General features: G+C 48.3%; 1 protein-coding gene across 2 annotated transcripts in view; it reads right to left on the bottom strand.

The window, feature by feature from the left end:
- LOC144763790 (uncharacterized) overlaps window positions 1-23,455 on the bottom strand; it is a 95,955-nt gene that overhangs the window by 5,018 nt on the left and 67,482 nt on the right. For both annotated transcript variants that reach the window (XM_078649736.1, XM_078649737.1), the window contains one exon: window positions 4,585-4,668. In XM_078649736.1, coding sequence (XP_078505862.1) covers window positions 4,585-4,668 — 84 coding nt within the window. The remainder of the gene's footprint in view (window positions 1-4,584; window positions 4,669-23,455) is intronic.

The raw sequence follows: 23,455 nt of genomic DNA, 5'->3' as shown, positions 1-23,455 counted from the left end.
AATACATTTAGCATGAAAAATGGAGTCTGACAAGTGTGGATCCTTGGGCCCAATCTTTTTAGAGTAGTTTTTAGACAGTGTATGTAAGCTCTTCTAGATTATTCACAATGTCAATGTACTTTCCCAAATGACTGAACCACATAAATGTCCAAGACTGGTGTATTCTGGGGTCTCAATATGAAAAATTAGAAGTTGTTTGGACTCAAATCGCATTTGGTGCTTTACATTCGCCATCCTAAACTTGTCCTGGATAAGTAAACTGCAGCCAAGGTCTGGGTGTTTTGTTCAATGATCATAGCAATCTTTCAGCACCTGTGCAAAGAGGTGGCATACAAGACCAAGGATGATGGCTGTTCTATGGATTAAAACCGAGCCCTGACAATTTAATTCCACTATCGTACTGCATAAAAAATAAATTATGTTGGCAGCATACTACAGCGCTGGAGCACAGTTGTTAATCCTAAAACAGATTTTGGTTAAATATGGATTTTACCAATCTGCCGCAAAGCAGGAATTTGATGGTTTCCAACTATTACATGTCCATTCAAGTACCAGCTTTAGTTTATCATTATTTAACATCAGGCCATCGGTCACTGGAATGCCCACCTTTTCCAATCATAACTTAGGGGGCAGTGCTTTTGCTTCCTTGACTTATTTTCTTGGAGATTGGCAATGGTTCTCACCAAGCCTGAAAATGGATATATGATGTAAAGACATCCAATTTGAAAGTAATGCCCTTTTAGGATATGGCATGCGTCTTGTAAAGCTAGATCTATTCAGAATATAGATCGATATAGCATAAACTGCATTCCCGATCAAGAATTCCTGTTGATAGAAAAGCCTGCAGCAAGACTATCATCTGCAAGTCCAACTATACATTGCCTACAGACACAACAAAGATGTCTCACTGAAGGCGACAGGCGTATAGTGTTATGACAAAGTAGAAGTGATGTTTACAGCAATTAGAAAACATCAATATCTTCTTAGTAGAGACAAGAAACTTAAAATGCAAAAAGCAGAGACATTACATAGGATGAGACCTTGAGCTCCCTATTACCCAGATACGTGCTAGTCCATGTCTCAACAAACGTGCAGCCTGAGGTCAAACTCCTTTGTACGGAGACAACTGAAGTGATCTGGAGCACAGAAGCTTTTAGGCGTCTATTGGATCCTGACTGTCTGCTGTTAGTAAGCAAGGCCACAATCTGAACGCCATGTAGCATTCATACTAACGGACAACATTAACGTCCAGAAGAACCATGTTGTGACATTTTCAAACTACAGGTTTTAATTCATAACTGGTAAGAAAAATGACAGGAAATGTCCCCGGGTAGGAAATGCTAAAATATGTAATATCTATTTTTAGAGAGCTGCTTCTCTGAGACAGCATTTTCAGGATCCCCAAAAAAAGGTGGCAATAAAACGTGTTTACAAAAGCCCATGACAAGAGGGTAAAGTAACTTAAGAGCTGATTAGAATCCTCTTCATGAATGTTAGCATTGTGGCTTATCATCTCTGTAGTTCATTATTTTTCAATGCAAGAGTTTCCCAGAGGCGGCTTGAGAACCAGTGCATGGCATACTCTTCTCTACGATAAATTCAGACTGATAGTTTATCAGTTTCCAGTGGCTCTTTAAATCAGTTCCCATGGATATTCTAAATGAAAGTATCCTCTACGTCCTTGGCAAAACTAGCCACCTTTAGACTGAGTTGAATACAGAGCTAAGTATTTTCAAAATAAACAAATGTAACCAGCGTTCGTTAGTCATTGTACCTCAATCTGTATTTTTGGACCTCATTAGCCCGAACATTCGGTTACGACCAAGGTTACACCCAAGTAGACAAAAGGTCAGTGCGATTACATAATAAGGTACGACTAAAGAACACTGATTACATTTTTTCTTTTTGAAAATAAGTTTCTCTGTATTCATTTCTTACGAGAAATGTGGATTACCGAATTCAATGACAATGCATTTTTCACTTTGTGACATGAGTTTTTTAGGTGAACAGTTTATTCGGAAGATAATTATTTAACATGTTTTCTAGCGTACATTTGTGAAATAAATAGGACAATCGATCTGACATCTAAACAGGTGCAACAGCATTAGTCGGTTTTCGTCATGAACTTCATACAAAACAACTGTATGTTTACCATCGTTGAATTGTACTAAGCACTTTGTTTATTTCTACTGCTCATGCCATATTGCACTTTTAGTTTGACGAAGGTCTGTTTGAGACCAAAATGCATTACTAGGCATCTTGTCGAAGTATTAAGGCATTATGGAATAATATGCTTGTGTGCTGGAGTCTTTGGGGCTTTAAACGTAAATAGTAATTTGTGCAGACTTAATTGATTGCTGGACCGTGAGGCACGCCGAGCATACAAACATATATAACCGTGACAAACACCATCTCTTGGTCGAAATGTTTGGTGGTGAGAACTATGCTTTATTAAAAGCTCCTTTAAACCCACATGACTTCTGGAGTGCAGTGCAATCTTTTGATGAAGCAATTAACTGCGAGGTATGGTCTGACCTCGACACGAGCACCAGCTAAGTAAAGTGCACACAGATAATGGATCTTTTTCTTTGTTGAACATTATATATATATATATATATATATATATATATATATATATATATATATATATATATATATATATGTACATACACACACATATATACAGTCTTGTATAATGCTTCTTCTGGTGTCATCGCCATCAGCTTGATCAACATATAAAATTAACAGAAGGTTGCCTACTTTGTTGCAACTATCATTCCATTTAAAAAATAATTTTCTATCTCAATTTGCAATGCCTCATGTAGGGAAGCTACCCCATCTTGGTTTCATTACATATTTGCTTCTATGTTTAGGGGGACAGGAGAAAAGAGAGAGGTGACCTGTACTTTCAGGTGACAGAAAAGAAACCCATAACACTGGTAACCTTCAATGAAATTGGCAACCAGAGGGCTGTGCATTAGCTTTAAGATATTTTGTAAATGCATGTAGTACCTCTGTTATTAAACATCATTCATCTCAATACCATTTCAGAGTTCATTCCAGCAACAATTCATCAGTCGGGTGATACTGGTTCTGAATTCAATAAACAACTGTCACGTTTCCCCTAAGTTCTTGGTACGTATTAGTCATAGAGGCCCCTTATGAAAAGATCTTGCAAAGACATTTGTTGAATTTCAAATTGTATTATTTTTTGAAAATCTATTAAATCATTTATTTCCCAAGTACTATTTATCACTGGCACAATCTCACCTTCTCTGGGAGTTAACAAGCAAACAAAAACGTCAATGTTCGTGCTCTGTAAGTAACGTAACATAATACAACAGGGTCTGTTGGCAAGGACTTCTTGTTAATCTGTGCAATTCTTGGGCTCCATTAAGCCTTGCACAGCTTGGATGTTTGCGCACCTCTATGCCAGAGCTTTTTTATATTAAAAAACTGCATTAGGTTAATTATTACTGGAATTCAGGGATCCCAAAAGAATCATTCATGAATTCCAGTGGGGGACCCCCACTGAGTCATTACTGGAAGTCGGGGACCCCGACCTAATCATTTTCAATTACTTGAAAAGCAAAATAATACACAACAAATTAAAAAACAAACGTTTGAGAAACAAATACACAAATGATTACATACTTTATTTGATTCTCAAACATATATATAAAAACAACATTGTAATGTTATTGGGAAGGTTGGAGCCTTTCTAAATTCATTTGAGGCCTCTTCGTCCATACTATATCCTGTTTAATGCACTTGCACCCACGAACCAGTCTGAGGATACAAACTTAAATTTTAGCCTCCAATTTCAAATTCCGTCACAGTTACAGAATGTTGTCAGTCTCATATTTTGTTTCTTCGTTCATAAACACTCCTTAATCTATTAATATTATTTATTTTTCCAAGCAGTCGCTGACCTCCTGAGTAGGATTCGGGGACCCCGACGGGTTCACAGAACACAGGGTAATGTCTAAACACTGTCCTAAAACGTTAAAAACAGGAAATGTTGCCAACAATGTCTGGTGTCTGGCAATACCAAATATGTGAGTTTTCCTAAGGAACATAGTCTGCACAATCAAAGATGTGACATTAGCGAGGATAACAAAATAAAGTACCCATGGTTTAGTACTCCGGGTTGTATTCTCTAGTCTCCTCTTGTTATAATATTAAGATCTACATCCCCAAGGACTGAGTAAATGTACTACAGGACTTTGCATACTGAAAAGTAACAACAGCATATCAAATGGATATAAACGTGGGAACAATCTGTTCAGATATTCATAAAATGAGCAGACTCCTCAAATATTTAAAAATTGGCCCAAGAAAAGCGTTTGGCTTTAGGTACCCATTCTCAAATATATTTTCTGGTTTACCTCACAATATTGGGTACAGTGCCCCGTACAAAGAAAAAGAACGCAGTGTCAAAGGGGTGAATGTCACATGAGTCAATCTTGTTTTATACTCTATTTTGATTTTAATACAATCTGTGCATGGGGGACTGATGAACATATTTTGAATGTCAAGGGATATGTATAATGCATTCGTCTACATAGGAAAGAAACTGAATACCTTTGATATCTGCACAGGTCTTGATTTAGTTTTCTTTTTCTTTTTGTCTTTCTTTTTCTTCAGCTTATTCTGTTTTTTCCTTACCTGAATAATAACCATAGATAATATTTATCAAACAAAATCACAAACATGGAATGACTTTAAGATGAAAGGACAAATATTAACTTTTTTCTTTCACGGATCAATGGCATTAGTACTCTTGACATTCAATTTAAATATTAAAAGGAATCCAGTTTAATGTTAGATCACATTAATTCTTGCTTACTAAGCTCACATTCTCACTGCAGCGGCTTGATAGCAAGTAAATACACTCTTTCTTTGATGCAGTAATACCTGCCTTAGATATGTTTTTTTTACCCGTATTTTTATTTTCTCATACAATTCTAATTCTAACTCTCCTGTTCAAAAGTATGAGAGTCACAATCAACCGGTCACCTTTATCAGCAGGTGACAACTCCCTAGAAAGCAGCATTGGAGTACCCTGGAGAAAGAAGCCTTTGCTGTGGTTTGGCCACTGAAGAAGCCGAGAACTAAGTGTTTGAGACTTCAGCATGCGTGAGTTGCTTTCGTGATTGTTCGCGTCCCTACATGAAGAGTCTCAAAAGCAAATTGATGTGACCAGTGTGCAGATTCCTAGACTTGGAATATTATTAATGGCTAGAGCTCGATCACAGAACAGTAAGAATGGGAGGGTGGGTGATGAATTAGTGACTGGATACATGAAAAAGTGTACCGAAGGAAGGAAACTTGTTCTTCCGATAGAAACTTCTAGCCCTGGATTTATTGCCTTTTGAATACATACCAAAACAATACCCATTTGGTGGAGGGTTTGCCAACAAACTCAAATCAGAAAGTCCTGCAGGACTGAGCGGGCAAAATGCCCTCTTGGCAAACCTGCCTGTCCAGGCAATAGTGCTTCATGAACGTGTGGAGGGTCACCACGTATCCATCTGGCAAATGTCTAGGAGAGGGACTCTGCATGCAAACAGTGGAAGCAGCTTTCGCCCTGATAGAAGGAACGTGTAGACCTTTTGGAGACTACTTTTTGGCCAATGTGTAGCAGATCTTAATGTAAAGCACGGTCCAGCAGAAGATGGTTGTCTTCTGCAATGCTTTGCCTTTCTTTACTCCAGCGAACCCCACAAAGAGCGGACTGTTCACCTGTTGGTTTTTGGTACGATCTATGTAAAAGCTTGGCGCTCCCTTGTGGTCCAAGTGATGGAGTTTCTCCTCCTCCTTCTTAGGGGGAGTGTAGAATGTCAGCAGGGTGATGGTTTGAACGACGTGGAATGGCGTCACAACTTTCACCAGCAAGGATGCCAGAATCCATAGAATCAGTTCGTCTGGGAAGAAGGTATGGTGAATTAACCCAAAGAACCTGAAGGTCACTCAGACGCTGTGCTGAGGGGATGGTGATGAGGAACAAAGTCTTAATAGTAAGGAGCCGTAAAGGATAGCTGAGACGCGGCTTGAACTTAGTGCATATCAGATAAGTCAGGACCAGATTAACGTTCCATTAGGGCACTATAAGGGAGAAAAGGAGGGGGGGGGACACGTATTGCAGCCCTTTCAAAAATCGCACCACAAACAGGCGACTTAAACAACGAGGGCAAGCGTGGCACCCGTAAGAAGGCTGAAAGGGCTGATAGATAACCCTTTCATGGTGCCTAAAGCAAAGCTTTGCCGGAAAAGAGACATAACAAATAAGAGAACGTCAGATAATGTGGCCTGGAGGGGTCAATCTGGCGAGTGCCACACAAAACCACAAATTTGTCCCAACAACAGGCATTTACAGTTCTTGTTGTGGGATGCCTGGCTGGCAAGATAACATCAACCACCTCCGGAGGAAGGTCGAAGGTGTTCAGCTGTCCCTGCTCAATGTTGAAGCATGAAGGTGGAGATTGCGCAGGCCTGGGTGCAGAACTCTGCCCTTCGGCTGTGACAGCAGATCCTCCCAGAGAGACAGCCTGACCAGAGGACAGCTGCTTAAAACCAGGCGTTCCAGATACAATACTCTACGTGCCCAATCCGGAGCCACTAGGATGACTTGGGCCAAGTCAGCACTGATCTTCTTGAGAACTTGAGCAGAGGTAGTATTGGCAGAAAGGCATACAAGATTCCCAAGTTCCACTCGAGGCGGAACGGGTCTCTGAGTGAGAGATGCCGTGGAAACTCCAACGAGCAGAATTGCTGACATTTATAATTCTCTGCGTTGGTGTAAAGATCGAGCCAAGGTTATCCCCAGTTGCAGAAGAGACCTTTTGCCACCTTCAGGTGTAACTGCCATTCGTGGTCCGCTCGGTGACAGCGACTGATCTCACCCCCCCCTGGCAATCAAGGATCCTGCCATGTGGTTCACCACCAGGAAAATCCTTTGGCGTTTCAGCTATTTCCAGAGGTGCAAGGCCTCCTAGCACAGGGTCCATGACCACACCCCATTTGCTTGCTAGCTCTAGATGGTTGATGTGGAGCTAGGACTCTGCCGTGGACTAGAAGCTTCTGGTCTCCACCTCTCCCAGATGGCCGCCCCAACCCAAAAGCAATGCCTTGGTCACCACTGTCAGCTCTGGTTGGGAAAGGGATATGGGTCTGTTCCTGACCCAATACTTTTGGAGGACAACCACCCACCCACCCCAATAAATAATTCAATTTCTCACAGATGCAATGCTATTACAATCTGTGCACATTACGCAACATAACATGTTTTTATGAGGTAAAGAAGAATTATAATAAACTGCAGAGTTTATTTAACGGAAAAAAAAATGAAATGTTATAACGTTTTTAAAGGTTCCGCAAGTGTGATAGGGAGTATTCATGACAGCCGGAGACAGGTTTCCTTGTCAAGATTGCTGTGTTATTGTTGAAGTGATGTTTCTTGCTTGATCTTATTTTTTAGCAACAAATTGCAAATCACAGGCATTTTCTGGTCGAAATGGGCATACTTTTAGTGGGAAACGAGCTTGAAAAATGGCTTGCCACTTTACAGAGCTTCTTATTATGATGTTTTGCAACTTCAGATCTACAGAACTGTAGCTCTTTTTTAAATGATTAATACATAATAACAGCTGTGCTCATAATTAGCTCTATATTTTTAGGGAGAATGACACAAATAAGTTTGATATTTTTTCTGAAAAAAAGGAATCCTTGAATACTTTCATAATTTGGGTGTCCAAAGGCATATCTACATTTAGAATGCCCACACATTTCAGCTCAGTAGCAACAGGAAGGATTTTTCCTAAAATAAGATGGCCTCCTTTCACAGCAATTTTCTAAAAGTCGCCATGTGACCATTCATTTTTTATCTATTGCTAATATTGTTCTGCAAATGATCCACGATTTGTCTAAATTCAATATTTTCGCATGGTCTAGTGTGTTTTGGCCAAATACTAATTGCGGTTTAGTGAGAAAAGAAGAAAATGTATAGTTTGACCATTTTTGCAGTAATGGTGTTATTTCTCTACATGCACTGTTACTCTTCAGACACAAGAATAAAAGGCAAACATCAGATACTTCCTTGGGACCATTTTAACGACACATATATCACGATGCCTGCTGGACTGTGTTTACCTTGACAATTCATCAAACTGCCCAGTCCAATTTCTTTGAGTCATCAATATTCTAATCAATATTAATGTTAACAAATGTGCAGCATTAAATGGTTAACACCGTTCAAACAAAAAACAACCACCCCTGATTTTCTGATTTTTTAACAACACTGCCAAGTCCATGCAGCAAGCTGAACACAAGATGATAAGATGGTAAACACATTTATCTAGAACACTCACCGCCACAGAAATGAATATGCTACTTACCAGTATGCATCTGTTCTTGGCATGTAGGGCTGCTAACATTCATATCTTAGCATTAGATCGCCGCCTAGTGTTGGGCTCGGATGATTGCACATTGTTGTCCTGGAAGAGTCTTCGAAGTATCCTGAGATAGGTGGCTCCTCCCCTGGACTACAGTGCGCATGGGCATCGGCTCCATCCCCAGATTGTTTTTCGCCATTGTGGCAGGAGATGGAGTGAAAGTGTAAAGGATGTCCATGCTAACGAATAAATACAATAGTATATCTGCAGCTGCGACAGGCACCGGGGAGGAGGGCGGGCGATATGAATGTTAGCAGCCCTACATGCCAAGAACAGATGCATACTGGTAAGTAGCATATTCAGTTCGAGGCATGTGGGCTGCTAAATTCATATCTTAGCATAGAATACATAGCAGTCCCTCCATCAGCGGCGGTTGCCCGTGCCAGCTGCAGAAACCTGAAAAAGTGTCTTGAGAACAGCCTGTCCTACAGCTGCTTGCTGCTTGGAATGCACATCAACACAGTAGTGTTTTGTGAAGGTATGTGGTGTGACCCACGTGGCTGCTCTGCAAATATCCTCTAAAGGAATGTTCCCTAGGAAAGCCATGGATGCCCCCAGTTTGCGTGTGGAGTGCGCTCTGGGGGGTATTGTTAAAGTGCGCTTGGCTTTTTGATAACATATCTGGATGCACTTAACAATCCACCTGGCTATCCCTGCTTTGGAAATTGGGTTGCCTTTGTGTTGTGGTGCGAAGGCAACAAAGAGTTGTTTTGTCTTTCTAAAGGGTTGTGTTCTGTCTATGTAGTACATCAACGCCCTCCGTACATCTAAGGTATGGAGCATTCTTTCCGCCACCGTTTGCGGGTTTTGAAAGAATGCTGGTAAGTCAATAGTTTGGTTAAGATGAAACTGTGACACCACCTTAGGAAGGAATTTAGGGTTAGTGCGTAGCACTACCCTATTTGGGTGAATTTGAATGAACGGCTCTTGTATGGTGAGCGCTTGCAGCTCACTGACACGCCTCAGAGACGTAATAGCTATCAGAAAGGCCACTTTCCACGTAAGGAATTGGAGCTCACACGAGTGCAGTGGCTCAAATGGTGGCCCCATCAGTCTGGTGAGAACGACGTTGAGGTTCCACACCGGAGCTGGTGGTGTTCTTGGGGGAATGACTCTCTTCAGACCTTCAAGGAAGGCTTTAATGGCGGGCACTCTGAAGACAGAGAGGTGCTGCCTGTTCTGAAGATAAGCCGCTATGGCTGAGAGATGTATCCTAATGGAAGTGTACGCCAGATTGCACTTGTAGAGATGTAACAGATAGCAGATGATGTTGGGAATAGATGCATCTAGTGGGTTGATGTCATTGGACGTACAGTAGATGACAAAACGCTTCCACTTAGCAGCATAGCATGCTCTAGTAGTTGGTTTCCTCGCCTCCTTGATGATACTCATGCATTCTGGAGGTAGGTTAAGGTATCCAAACTCTAGGACTTCAGGAGCCAGATCGCCAGGTTGAGCTGTCGTGGATCTGGATGCTGAATGTCTCCATGGTTCTGCGTCAAAAGACTGGGCGTGAGGCGCAGTCTTTGATGCGGCACCACTGAGAGTTCGAGGAACGTGGTGTACCAAGCTTGTCGTGCCCACGTTGGAGCAACCAGGACGAGAGTCATGGAGTGCTGCCTTAGCTTTCTTGCGACCAGCGGTATTAGAGGGGCTGGCGGAAAAGCGTATGCAAATTTGCCTGACCAGTTCATCCATATCGCATTCCCCTGCGACTGTGGGTGAGGGAACCTGGCGGCAAAGAGTCGGCATTTTGCGTTCTCCTTTGTTGCGAACAGGTCTATCTCCGGATGACCCCACTGCTGGAAGAACGGGTGGAGAACAGAAGGGTGTATCTCCCACTCGTGCATCTGATGGCTGTATCTGCTGAGCAGATCCGCCATCTGATTGTCCTTGCCCGGGAGGTGTTCTGCCATGAGGAAAATGTTCCTCTGAATGGCCCACTTCCACATGCTCTGAGCCAGATGAGACAGCTGTGGCGAGTGGGTGCCCCCCTGTTTCTGAATGTAGTACATCGCGGTCATGTTGTCCGTCCGGACTAGCACGACCTTGTTGCTCAGATGTACAATGAAGGACTTGAGCGCCATGAAGATTGCCATCAGTTCCAGATAGTTGATGTGCATCTTCTGTTGCTGCGTCGTCCATAGTCCCTGCACTGTGTAAGTGAGCACATGTGCTCCCCAGCCCTGGAGAGATGCGTCCGTCGTCAGGACAATCTGCGGCACGGGCTCGTGGAACAGTCGGCCCTTGCAAAGGTTGTGTGGAGTCCACCAATGCAGAGAGTCGTATGCCCGACTGGTAACCAACACTAGGTCTGTCAATTGCCCACGAGCCTGTGTCCACTGATTCGCTAAGCACTCCTGGAGCGGGCGCATATGTAACCGTGCGTGAGGGACTATGAAGATGCAGGAGGCCATCATGCCAATCAACTGCATGAACACTCTCGCTGGCAGGGAGTGTCTTGGTCGGAATCGTTGGATCAGTGACTGAATGCTGTCGATTCTGACTTGGTTTGGCTGAGCCATGGCTGTCAGGGTGTTGATCGTAGCACCCAGGAACTGCCGGACATGTGCCGGCTGAAGATGCGATTTTGGGTAATTTAGGGAGAAACCCAGATCGTGAAGAAGGTGAATTGTAGTCGACATGTCTGCGGCGCACTGTTGCTCTGACTTGGCTTGTACGAGCCAGTCGTCTAGGTAGGGGTAGACATGGATATTCTGCCTCCTGAGGTGCGCCGCCACTGTCGCTAGACACTTGGTGAACACCCTCGGGGCCGTAGTGACTCCGAAGGGTAGGACTTTGAACTGGTAGTGCCTGCCTTGAATAGTGAACCTCAGGTATTTCCTGTGTGACGGGTGTAGTGGAATGTGGAAATAAGCATCCTTGAGATCTAAGGTCGCTAAGAAATCTCCCTGGTTTAGCAAGGGAAGAATCTGCTGCAGTGTAAGCATATGGAAATGCTCTGACAGTATGTACAGGTTGAGGGGACGTAGATCGAGAATGGGCCTGAGAGAACCGTCCTTCTTTGGAATAAGGAAGTACAGGGAATATACCCCTGTGCCTTCCTCCCCCACCGGCACGAGCTCGATTGCGCCTTTTTGCAGCATCGCCACCACTTCCTGCTGCAATAAGTGCAAGTGCTCTGCGGACATAGGCCTTTGCCTCGGTGGGATGTTGGGTGGAGTGGATTTCAGCTCTAGGCAATAACCATACTGGATTAGTTGTCGCACCCACCTGTCTGTGGTGATGTTTCTCCAGACGGGCAGGAACTGCTGCAGTCTCCCCCCGACAGGTGTTAGGTGGTCGGGGGGCAGTGACAGAAAGTCACTGTTTGCTTGGAGTAGAGGTGCGGGAGCTGTTGTTTCCTCTGCCGCGACCTCTGTTGCTGTTATTCCTATAACCTCCCTTGTTCTGTTTAGTGAACGAGGATTGCGTCCCACCTTTGGAGAACTGGGATTGTTGACCCATCTGTCCTCTGGTGACTCCACGTGCACCTGAGCGACGAAAATTGCTGCCACGAAACTGTTGGGACTGCAGGGCCCCCATAGACTTAGCAGTTTCCGTGTCCTTCTTTATTTTCTCTAGGGTGGTGTCAACATCCGGACCAAACAGACTATCAGGATTGACTGGCTGATTCAGAATTGTTGTCTGAATATCCTGCTTAAACCCTGAGATGCGGAGCCAGGCTTGTCTTCTCAGCATAACGCTAGTGTTGATAGCCCTAGCAGCTGTGTCCGCAGCGTCAAGTGCACACTTGATGGCTGCGTTTGATATTAGCTTTCCTTCCTCAATAAGCATTTTGGTGCCTTCTTGGAACTGTGGGGGCAGGTGTTGTATAACCTGTTCTAGGGTGTCGTAGTGCGCCCTATCATAACGCGCCAGGAGCGCCTGTGTATTTGCGATGCGCCAAAAGTTTGCCGCCTGTGCAGCCACTCTTTTGCCTCCTGCCTCAAGCACTTTGGACTCCTTATCCGGGGGAGGAGCTTCACCCGTTGTCTGGGAGTTGGCACGTTTCCTGGCATTGGCAACCACAAGAGAGTCCAGTGGCAATTGTCCCCGGATGTAGACGGGGTCCGCAGGTGCAGGCCTGTACTTCTTTTCAATGCGAGGGTTGACCACTCTCGCCCTCGTAGGCTCCTTAAAAATGTCCCCAGCATGTTTGAGAACACCTTTCAGCATAGGAAGTGTCTTTACTGTCCTTTCAGATATGGCAAAGGTGTCAAAAAGGAAGTCTTCCTCAACCGGGTCGGCATGCATGTCCACATCATGATTGGCTGCCGCCCGTTCAATTAGTGCATGAAATCCTGCTGAGTCCTCAGTCGGGGATGCACGTGCATTAAAGGTCTGCGGGTCTTGGCCCACACCTTGGGTGTTCTGGTCACCAGTGTCGTCGTAAGAATCTGGTTGTACATCAGGTTCATCGATAGGGAAATTGTACTGTTCATCCTCATCATATTCCTCACCCACAGAGTGTTCTGGGGAGGGAGTAGGGCTCCGTCTTGGAGGAGGCTGAATCGGTTCCGTGAGGCCTGAGGCGTCAAGGGGCACCCTCTTCTTTTTCAACGGGATGACGTAGGGATCCACCGGCTCCGAAGTGATCTTCCGTTTATAGAGTGTCAGCTTGCCGGTGGCAGCATCGATGAAATGCTCTGAATCGTCTTCCGATTCGAGTACACGACGTGGAAGAGGGTCAGGCAGCGAGGAACCCTGTTTCGGAGCCGATTTCGTCGAAAACGCTTTCGGCGCCTCCTTAGGTGGCAAGAGAAAAAGGAGTTTCCCAGAAGGCTTAGCCGGAGCGTCCTTTTGCGGCTGCGGTGATGGCATCGGAGCCGATGGAGCAAAGGCTTTCTCCCTGATTCTCTGCAGTGACTCCGCAATGGGGGACGGTACACTGCCAGTGGGTTTCGTCGCCGACAAGGATGCTTTGAGCGGTCCCTCGGATCCGACGTCCTCGCGGGCCTTGTGCGTTTTGGGCGCGGAAACCGTCTTCGGCACCTCCGAATCTTGAGGCCGGGGCGCAGACTTCTTGGGCGTAGCCTCTTTGGAGCCGACCTTGGCGGGCTTGGACGGCGCCGGAGCCGCTGATCCGTGCCGACCATCTTTCTTGGGGGCCCCTTCCTCTGGCGTCGGTTTCGATTTCGGAGCATCGGAATCGACAGACTTCCTCGGCTTCTGCGGACCGGAGGTCGACGGAGCCGACGGGGTGACGGGCACCGACTTCTTCACAGGCACGGCAGCCATCTTAGGGACACTCGAGTCCTTTGGTTTCAGTTTCGATTTCGGGTCGGCCATGTTAGGTGTTGACGACCCCGACGGTTTCAGTTTCGGTTTCGAAACAGCGTGCCCAGCAAGTGAGTCCGTAGCCGGGCCCGAAGGCGGGGCTGTGGCTTGCGGCAACGGGTCCTGGGTAAGGCCGACAGGCGATCCCGTGTCCCGGTCGGTATCCTCGTAACCTTCGGGGCAGAGCTCGTCCGCAGAGCTATCCGCCGCGGCCCCATAAATCTCATCGTCGTCTCCTACCTCTTCGACGTATTCGAGGACCTGACCCGCGACTCCGTCGTCGTCTCCCGGATCCGCCTCGACCTCCGTCTGTGATGGGGAGATTTGTAGAAGGTGACCCTGGACCTCTTCTTCCGGGTCGCCGAAGATGTTCTCCGGATCTGGGGCCGCTTGCCTAGCTTCCAAGCGCACCGCGCGCCGAAGCTTGAGAGTTTTCTTGGAGCGGAACTGTGCACAGGCCTTGCACTTGCCGTCGTCGTGGTCCGGTGAAAGGCACTTGTTACACACGGGGTGTAGATCGATGTGTGGGTACTTGGACCCACAGAGCGGGCAGTACTTAAACGGGCTCCGCTCCATGTCCGTAAAGGCTTGCTGTCGTGTCGCGATGAGAAGGCCTCAAAGTTTAGAAAGCGAAGAAAACTCCGCTTATTCCGGCTTCAAGAGACGGAAGACTCGAGACCGAGCGCAGACAATACCGACGCAAGAAAATCGAGGCCTTTTGGCCGGTAAAAGATAGTGTTACTTGGTTCCGACAGTAAGACGTCGAGACCACATCCGAACCCAATGGCGGAAAAAAACAATCTGGGGATGGAGCCGATGCCCATGCGCACTGTAGTCCAGGGGAGGAGCCACCTATCTCAGGATACTTCGAAGACTCTTCCAGGACAACAATGTGCAATCATCCGAGCCCAACACTAGGCGGCGATCTAATGCTAAGATATGAATTTAGCAGCCCACATGCCTCGAACAGGAGTCTTACTTTACTAGCCACACCGGACAGGTTTAATCCCTTCAGAAAGACCTCTTGCAGTTCTCAAGGGACATTTCATTGCAGCGCTTTTCTCAGCTATTGAAACTACTAAAGAACTAGGGGCCACATGCATCAATCATAGTTTGCATATTTTGCATCATAATATTTTGCCATTTGGGATGCATCAGCCCAAAAGCAATTCGCAAAGTAGGTAATCGCAAATTTTGCGATTACCTATTTTGCGAATGCAGTTAGGGAATCGCAAATTGCGATTCACTAAATGCGATGCATTCCCAAATTGGGTTTTTGCAACTTGGAATCCCAAATTACCATCAACTTCAAGTTCATTGTAATTTTCAATTCCTTTGAAAAATGAAAAAAAATGCATTTTTCAAAGTGCATTGTGGTGCATACTTACCTTTTTGGGGGTGCATCAGGGTGGCCTTTTGGCCCCCTAGCACCCTTGAAATTGCATGCACAATTTGCGAGTACCTATTTGGTACTCGCAAATTGCAAATAGGAAGGAATATGTAGGAATTGAAATTTTTTGTGTGAAACCTACATGCATAGGTAATTGCGACTCCTTAATAGCGATTTCTTAATAATCGCTATTAAGGACTCGCAATTCATACCTGAAAACAGAAGAATCATAGTAATTTATCTTAATCAAGGATCTGAAACCAGAGATGCAATTATAGACACTTCACTGGGGATAGCTCCTTAACTGCCAGAATTCAATCTACTACTGCTAGAAAAATTCTCGTAAAAAATGGTAACAAGACGAAAAGCAAATTTTTCTTAACCCGTTGCGTGCATTCGTCAGTCAACGGCCGTCGCAAGCACTACCTCCGTAGTGCTGCGCACGTCCGTTGGCCGACGCGGCCCGGCCCACTCCGCTAAACTGCCGCACCGCGGTTAACGAGTTAACGCTACATTTGTTCATAAGACCCAATGTAGGAATTTGTATGTCATCTGAGATCAGCACAGAGTATTGTAGCCTTTGTCAACTCTTTGCAACAGTACCTGCGGAGTTGAAGAACGCTGTGACAGGCTGCTACTGAAGAAATCCATAATGGATTATTTACAACCTTAAAAATACAGAATTGTATTTAATTTGCCATATCGGGATAAACTCCTGAAGAAGGCTGGTGCGGTCTGTTTGGGATCTGCCACCAGCAAATATACGGTGGGCATTAAGATCTTAGTGCACCATCTAATATTAGCATCAGCGAGTATCCTACAGAAACATTGTGACTGAAGGTAAGTGACCAATTTGTTTGATAGATACTTTTACCTGCCAATGTCTCACCTCATGAACTAATATCAAAGCAGTACTCCCCTTTGGGTGGGTCTTCAGAAACAACACAATCAAAAATCGTGCAATAAAACACAATAATTTGTCCATTCCTATATGCTCCAAAGGACCATACTGTCTAGTAAGGAACAGAGCTGAATCACTACAATCTAATCCAGATTCCAACTAGAAGAGTCCTGGAAATGGCCTCCTTCCAGCAAAACCAGCCCACCATCCCCAACCACACTGATTATTTATACATTGATCTAATCTCTATTCTTTTTCAAACATTGTTATTTCTGTAAATGATGCAACTGGAACACAGCCCGTTCCTAGGCTCTTTCCCTCTCGGAGGTGGCTACTCCTGGACCCGGGGATGGGGTTCCCGAGGGCGAGAGTGGCCCGGGAGGGGGGCCACGCGCCGCCCTCCCCCAAAAATGTTTTTTATTTAAAAAAAATAATTTAATAAAGGCCGGCCCCGGGGGATGGGGTCCCTGGGGCCAATAGAGGCCTCGGGAGGGGGGCCATGCAGCCCACCCTCCATTAAAAAATGTTTAAAATGCGGCCAGGCCCCGGCGGATGGGGTCCCAGGGGCCGGAATCGGCCACGGGAGGGGGGCCAGGGCCCAAAAAAGGTAAAAAGAAGGGGTGCTCACAGCCCCCATTCTAAAAAAGCAAAAAACATAAAAAGACGCAATCGTGAGTCAGGCCCCGTCCCTTCCCTTCACCACTCTGGAAACGCGCCCTGTGTCGCGTTTTAAATTGGGGAATTAATTCCTCTTCAATTCTGAGTGTCCCTGGGGGCCAAGTGGTCCACCAGGTACCTCCAGTAAGCTCCACGGACCTGGGTTGCAGAGTGTTGTAAAAAGGGGCGTGGCCTCTGAACACCTCTCTGCAACGCAGCTCTCTGACGCATACTGGAGGTACCTCGTGGGCTGGTTGGCCCCCAGGGACCCTCAGGATTGAAGAGGAATTAATTCCCCAACTTAAAACGCGCCACAGGGCTTGTTTGCAGACATGTCATCTCAGGCCTCGCCCCCTTCCTTCACCATTGTGCAAACGCGCCCCCTGGTGAGTTGTAAGTTGGGGAATTAATTCCCCTTCAATACTGAGGGTCCCTGAGGGCCGAAAAGCTCACCAGGTACCTCCAGTATGCGCCAGAGAGCTGCGTTGCAGAGAGGTGTTTAGAGGCCACGCCCCTTTTTACACCTCTCTGCAACGTAGCTCTGTGGTGCTTACTGGAGGTACCTAGTGGGCTAGTTTGACCCTAGGGACCCCAAGATTCAAGGGGACTTAATTTCCCAACTTAAAACGGCCTCAGGGCGCGTTTACGCAGTGGCCTGAGGTGACGTGTGCAAACATGCCCTGTGGTGTGTTTTAAGTTGGGAAAATAATTCCCCTTCAATCCTGAGGGCCCCTGGGGGCCAATAAGCCCACCAGGTGCTTCCAGTAAGCGCCACTGCGCTGCGTTGCAGAGAGGTGGTCCAGGCTGTGCCACTTTTTACACCCTCTGCAACGGCGCTTACTGGAGGTACCTAGTGGGCTATTTTGACCCTAGGGACTCTCAATCAATCATAGCATTTGTAAAGCGCACTACATACCTGTGAGGGTCTCAAGGCACTAGGGGGGGTGGAGGGGGGGGAACGCTGCTACTGTTCAAGGAGCCAGGTCTTGAGGAGTCTCCTGAAGGTCAGGAGGTCTTTGGTCTGCCGTAGGCGGATGGGGAGGGTGTTCCACATCTTGGCGGCGAGGTGGGAGAATGATCTGCCACCGGCGGTCCCTCTTCAGATGCGGGGGGCGGTGGCGAGGAGGGCGCGGTCTGCGGAGCGGAGCTGGCGGGTGGGGGTGTAGCGGCTGAGTCGGCTGTTGAGGTACGCTGGTCCGGTGTCGTGGAGTGCCTTGTGTGCGTGGGTGAGGAGCTTGAAGGTTATCCTTTTGTTGATGGGGAGCCAGTGCCGGTCCTTCAGGTGGGGTGTGATGTGGCTGTGGCTGTGGCAGGGGATGTCGAGGATCAGGCGTGCGGAGGCGTTCCGGATGCATTGGAGTCGTTTCAGGAGTTTGGCCGGGGCTCCTGCTTAGAGTGCGTTGCCGTAGTCCAGTCTACTGCTGATGAGGGCCTGAGTGACCGTTTCTGTGGGGATCCACTTGAAGATCCTGCGAAGCATGCGAAGGATGTTAAAGCAGGAGGAGGAGACGGCGTTGACCTGCTTTGCCATGGAGAGTGTGGATTCGAGGATGACCCCTAGGTTTCGTGCATGGTTGGTGGGTGTGGGGAGTGCTCCATGTGCCGTCGGCCACCAGGAGTCGTCCCAGGCTGAGGGGGAGGAACCGAGGATGAGGACCTCCGTCTTGACCGAGTTCAGCCTCAGTCGGTTGTTTTTCATCCAGTCGGCAACAGCCTTCAGTCCTTCGTGGAGGTTGGTTTTGGCGGTGTGGGGGTCCTTGGTGAGCGAGAGGATCAGCTGGGTGTCGTCGGCGTAGGAGATGATGTTTAGGTCGTGCTGTCGGGCGACGTGGGCGAGCGGTGCCATGTAGATGTTGAACAACGTTGGCATGAGGGATGAGCCTTGGGGTACGCCGCAGTTGATCTCGGTGGCTTTGGAGCGGAAGGGAGGGGGGGAGGGGGATGCTCTGGGTTCTCCCGGTGAGGAAGGAGGTGGTCCAGTCCAGGACCTTCTCTTGGATTCCGGCGTTGTGGAGGTGTGCTCTTAGTGTGCGGTGGCAGACTGTGTCGAAAGCGGCTGACAGGTCCAGGAGGATGAGGGATGCGTTTTCTCCATTGTCGAGCAGGATACTGATGTCGTCGGTGGCGGCGATCAGGGCAGTTTCGGTGCGGTGGTTGCTGCGAACCCCCGGACTGGGACGGGTCCAGGATGTTGTTCTCTTCGAGGAAGCTGGTCAGTTGTTTGTTGACGGCCTTTTCGATGACCTTGGCCGGGAACGGGAGCAGGGAGATGGGTTGGAAGTTCTTGAGGTCCTTGGGGTCCGCCTTGGGTTTCTTTAGTAGGGCGTTGATCTCTGCGTGATTCCAGCTCTCCGGGAAGGTCGCTGTCTCGAAGGAGATGTTGATGGTTTTCCGGAGGTGGGGTGCGATGGTGCTGCTGGCTTTGTTGAAGATGTGGTGTGGTCAGGGGTCTTCCAGGGATCCGGAGTGGACGGTGTTCATGATCTTGATGGTGCCATCGTCGTTGATGTTGGTCCAGGCGAGTAGGCGGTTGGTGCGGGCGGTGGTCGTGGGAGCGGTGGTGTCAGCGGTTGCCGGGGTGGTGGCAGCATCGAAGATGTCGTGGATGTCTGCTATCTGGCGGGGGCCAGTGAGTCACACAGGTCTCGTGACGGTGGGATGTCGTTGGTGTTGGAGCTGGGGTTGGAGAGTTCCTTCACGATGCTGAAGAGTTCTTTGCTGTTGTGTGCGTTGTTGTCTGTGCGGTCTCTGAAGACGGTCCTTTTGGCGGATCAGATGAGTTTGTGGTGTCGGCAGGTGGTGTTCCTCTGGGCTGTGTAGCTTTCCGGTGTTCTTTCGCGGGTCCAGTTTTTTTCTAGTTTTCGGCAGGTTCGCTTGGAGGCCTGGAGGTCTTTGGTGAACCAGCTGGCTCTCTTGCTGGTGTGGGCGCTGGGGAGGGCTTCTTGAGCGGGGCGAGGGTGTTGGCGCAGTCATTGATCCATTGTCTGAGGCTGCGGTGTCGGGTTGGTCGGGTCCACGGGTGGGCTCTGGGCGACGGTTAGCTGGTCCTCTGTGATCTTGCCCCAGCTGCGGCGCGGCATCTGCTGGGTGCGGTGGTGTGTGGTGGATTTCTGGAAGGTGAAATGGATGCAGCGGTGGTCAGTCCAGTGGAGTTCGGTGGTGCAGTCGAAGAAGACGTGGGTGCTTTCTGAGAAGACAGGATCAAGCGTGTGGCTGGCGGAGTGAGTGGGTGTTGTGACGAGTTGTCTGAGTCCGAGGTTGCCGATCAGGGTGGAGGAGTTGTCGTTGTTGTCGAGGTGGAAGTTCAGGTCCCTGAGGAGGATGTAGTCCGTGGAGGCGAGGGCGTGTGTGCTGATGAAGTTGGTGAAGGAGTCGCTGAACTGCGGTCGGGGTCCGGGGGTCTGTAGATGAGGGTGCCTCTGAGGGTGGTGTTGGGGTTGGTGTGGATCTGGAAATGCAGGTGTTCGGCGGTGCTGAGGGTGTCGTCGGCGTGTGACGAGATTTTGGGAGTGTTTCTGTGGACGATGGCAATTCCTCCTCCTATTCTTTTGGGGCGGTCCTTGCGGGTGATCTTGTAGCCTTCCGGGATGGCTATGGCGATGTCAGGTGCAGAGGAGGGGGTCAGCCAGGTCTCTGTCAGGAAGGCGACGTCTGGGGCATTAGTATCAAATAGGCCCCAGAGTTCGACGGCGTGTTTGAGGGCGGAGCGGGTGTTGAGCAGGATGCATCTGAGGAAGTTGGGTTCCTTGTTGGTCAAGGGGACTTAATCTCCCAACTTAAAATGGCCACAGGACGTTATTACACAATGGGGAAGGGAGGCGACGGGGCCTGAGGTGACGTGTGCAAACACGCCCTGTGGCGCATTTTAAGTTGGGGAAATAATTCCCCTACAATCCTGAGGGCCCCTGGGGGCCAACTAGCCCACCAGGTGCTTCTAGTAAGCGCCACTGCACTGCGTTGCAGAGAGGTGGTCCAGGCTGTGCCCCTTTTTACACCTCTCTACAACGGAGCTTACTGGAGGTACCAAGTGAGCTAGTTTGACCCTAGGGACTCTCAGGATTCAATGGGACTTTATCCCCCAAATTAGAACGGCCAAAGGGCGTGTTTGCACACGTCACCCCTCCCTTCACCAGTGTGCAAACGCGCCCTGTGGTGCGTTTTAAAAGGTAGTTTTAATCCCCCTGCCCTAATATGTACTAGGGTCTTACAGAGGAGGCCATGGTAATCACAGGGGTACCCGTAATGCATAGTGTTCCCTAGTGTATGTAGGTGTTTTCACTGTATTCTACGTGTCTTTTAGCATAGCACTGGCTCTAGGACTGGTTAGTCAGAGTAAGTTACCACCAGTACCCATCTGAAAAAGTTGAGGGTACAGGATAATTTTGCAACAAGGCTTCTTTCTGCTCCTTTGTTTGTTCTTTCTGCACCGTTTTCCTTCTTCCTGCAATTTTCTTCGTCTTTGAGGACTTCTGGTGCTTCTTTCTGCATTTTTTTTTCTTTCTGTGCGTTTTTTCTTCTTTCTTCACATGTCCTACCTCTGTAGGCATAGTTAGAAACTAGCATTTAAGAAACCTTTGAAATTCACTGAAAAACCATAGGTTTCAGGGGCGTTCTAGTTAGCTGGACATTTCACTCGTACAAAACCATTGAAATTCCCCCGTTATAGTTAGTTCAGCTACTTGCGCGCCCGCAATGCACTGCTGATGATGTCACATATTACATCACTTATGACATGGTCAGTGGCATCACTCATGACATCTCAAATGACATCAGTGATGACATCATCCTTGTGATAGAGTGGCAGACCTCCTCTCAGCGTAATATAACCCTTGATAAACACATTCAAAAATAGAAACTAAAATTTTCAAAACAATGGACATACCAATACCAGTTACAACAACCTATTTAGTAATTCCAAGATCTACATACACATCTACTCATTCACCAACAGTCCTATAGTCACTCATGCATGTACTCACTCATCATATGTACTCATACGCCTGGGTTGCAGAGTGTTGTAAAAAGGGGCGTGGCCTCTGAACACCTCTCTGCAACGCAGCTCTCTGACGCATACTGGAGGTACCTCGTGGGCTGGTTGGCCCCCAGGGACCCTCAGGATTGAAGAGGAATTAATTCCCCAACTTAAAACGCGCCACAGGGCTTGTTTGCAGACATGTCATCTCAGGCCTCGCCCCCTTCCTTCACCATTGTGCAAACGCGCCCCCTGGTGAGTTGTAAGTTGGGGAATTAATTCCCCTTCAATACTGAGGGTCCCTGAGGGCCGAAAAGCTCACCAGGTACCTCCAGTATGCGCCAGAGAGCTGCGTTGCAGAGAGGTGTTTAGAGGCCACGCCCCTTTTTACACCTCTCTGCAACGTAGCTCTGTGGTGCTTACTGGAGGTACCTAGTGGGCTAGTTTGACCCTAGGGACCCCAAGATTCAAGGGGACTTAATTTCCCAACTTAAAACGGCCTCAGGGCGCGTTTACACAGTGGCCTGAGGTGACGTGTGCAAACATGCCCTGTGGTGTGTTTTAAGTTGGGAAAATAATTCCCCTTCAATCCTGAGGGCCCCTGGGGGCCAATAAGCCCACCAGGTGCTTCCAGTAAGCGCCACTGCGCTGCGTTGCAGAGAGGTGGTCCAGGCTGTGCCACTTTTTACACCCTCTGCAACGGCGCTTACTGGAGGTACCTAGTGGGCTATTTTGACCCTAGGGACTCTCAATCAATCATAGCATTTGTAAAGCGCACTACATACCTGTGAGGGTCTCAAGGCACTAGGGGGGGTGGAGGGGGGGGAACGCTGCTACTGTTCAAGGAGCCAGGTCTTGAGGAGTCTCCTGAAGGTCAGGAGGTCTTTGGTCTGCCGTAGGCGGATGGGGAGGGTGTTCCACGTCTTGGCGGCGAGGTGGGAGAATGATCTGCCACCGGCGGTCCCTCTTCAGATGCGGGGGGCGGTGGCGACGAGGGCGCGGTCTGCGGAGCGGAGCTGGCGGGTGGGGGTGTAGCGGCTGAGTCGGCTGTTGAGGTACGCTGGTCCGGTGTCGTGGAGTGCCTTGTGTGCGTGGGTGAGGAGCTTGAAGGTTATCCTTTTGTTGATGGGGAGCCACTGCCGGTCCTTCAGGTGGGGTGTGATGTGGCTGTGGCTGTGGCAGGGGATGTCGAGGATCAGGCGTGCGGAGGCGTTCCGGATGCATTGGAGTCGTTTCAGGAGTTTGGCCGGGGCTCCTGCTTAGAGTGCGTTGCTGTAGTCCAGTCTACTGCTGATGAGGGCCTGAGTGACCGTTTCTGTGGGGATCCACTTGAAGATCCTGCGAAGCATGCGAAGGGTGTTAAAGCAGGGGGAGGAGACGGCGTTGACCTGCTTTGCCATGGAGAGTGTGGATTCGAGGATGACCCCTAGGTTTCGTGCATGGTTGGTGGGTGTGGGGAGTGCTCCATGTGCCGTCGGCCACCAGGAGTCGTCCCAGGCTGAGGGGGAGGAACCGAGGATGAGGACCTCCGTCTTGACCGAGTTCAGCCTCAGTCGGTTGTTTTTCATCCAGTCGGCAACAGCCTTCAGTCCTTCGTGGAGGTTGGTTTTGGCGGTGTGGGGGTCCTTGGTGAGCGAGAGGATCAGCTGGGTGTCGTCGGCGTAGGAGATGATGTTTAGGTCGTGCTGTCGGGCGACGTGGGCGAGCGGTGCCATGTAGATGTTGAACAACGTTGGCATGAGGGATGAGCCTTGGGGTACGCCGCAGTTGATCTCGGTGGCTTTGGAGCGGAAGGGGGGGGA

The sequence above is a fragment of the Lissotriton helveticus genome, chromosome 6 (assembly GCF_964261635.1).
Source record: "Lissotriton helveticus chromosome 6, aLisHel1.1, whole genome shotgun sequence".
In the NCBI taxonomy this organism is placed as follows: Eukaryota; Metazoa; Chordata; class Amphibia; order Caudata; family Salamandridae; genus Lissotriton; species Lissotriton helveticus.
The sequence above is the reverse complement of the archived record's forward strand: the minus strand, read 5'-3'. Positions and strand labels throughout refer to the sequence as shown.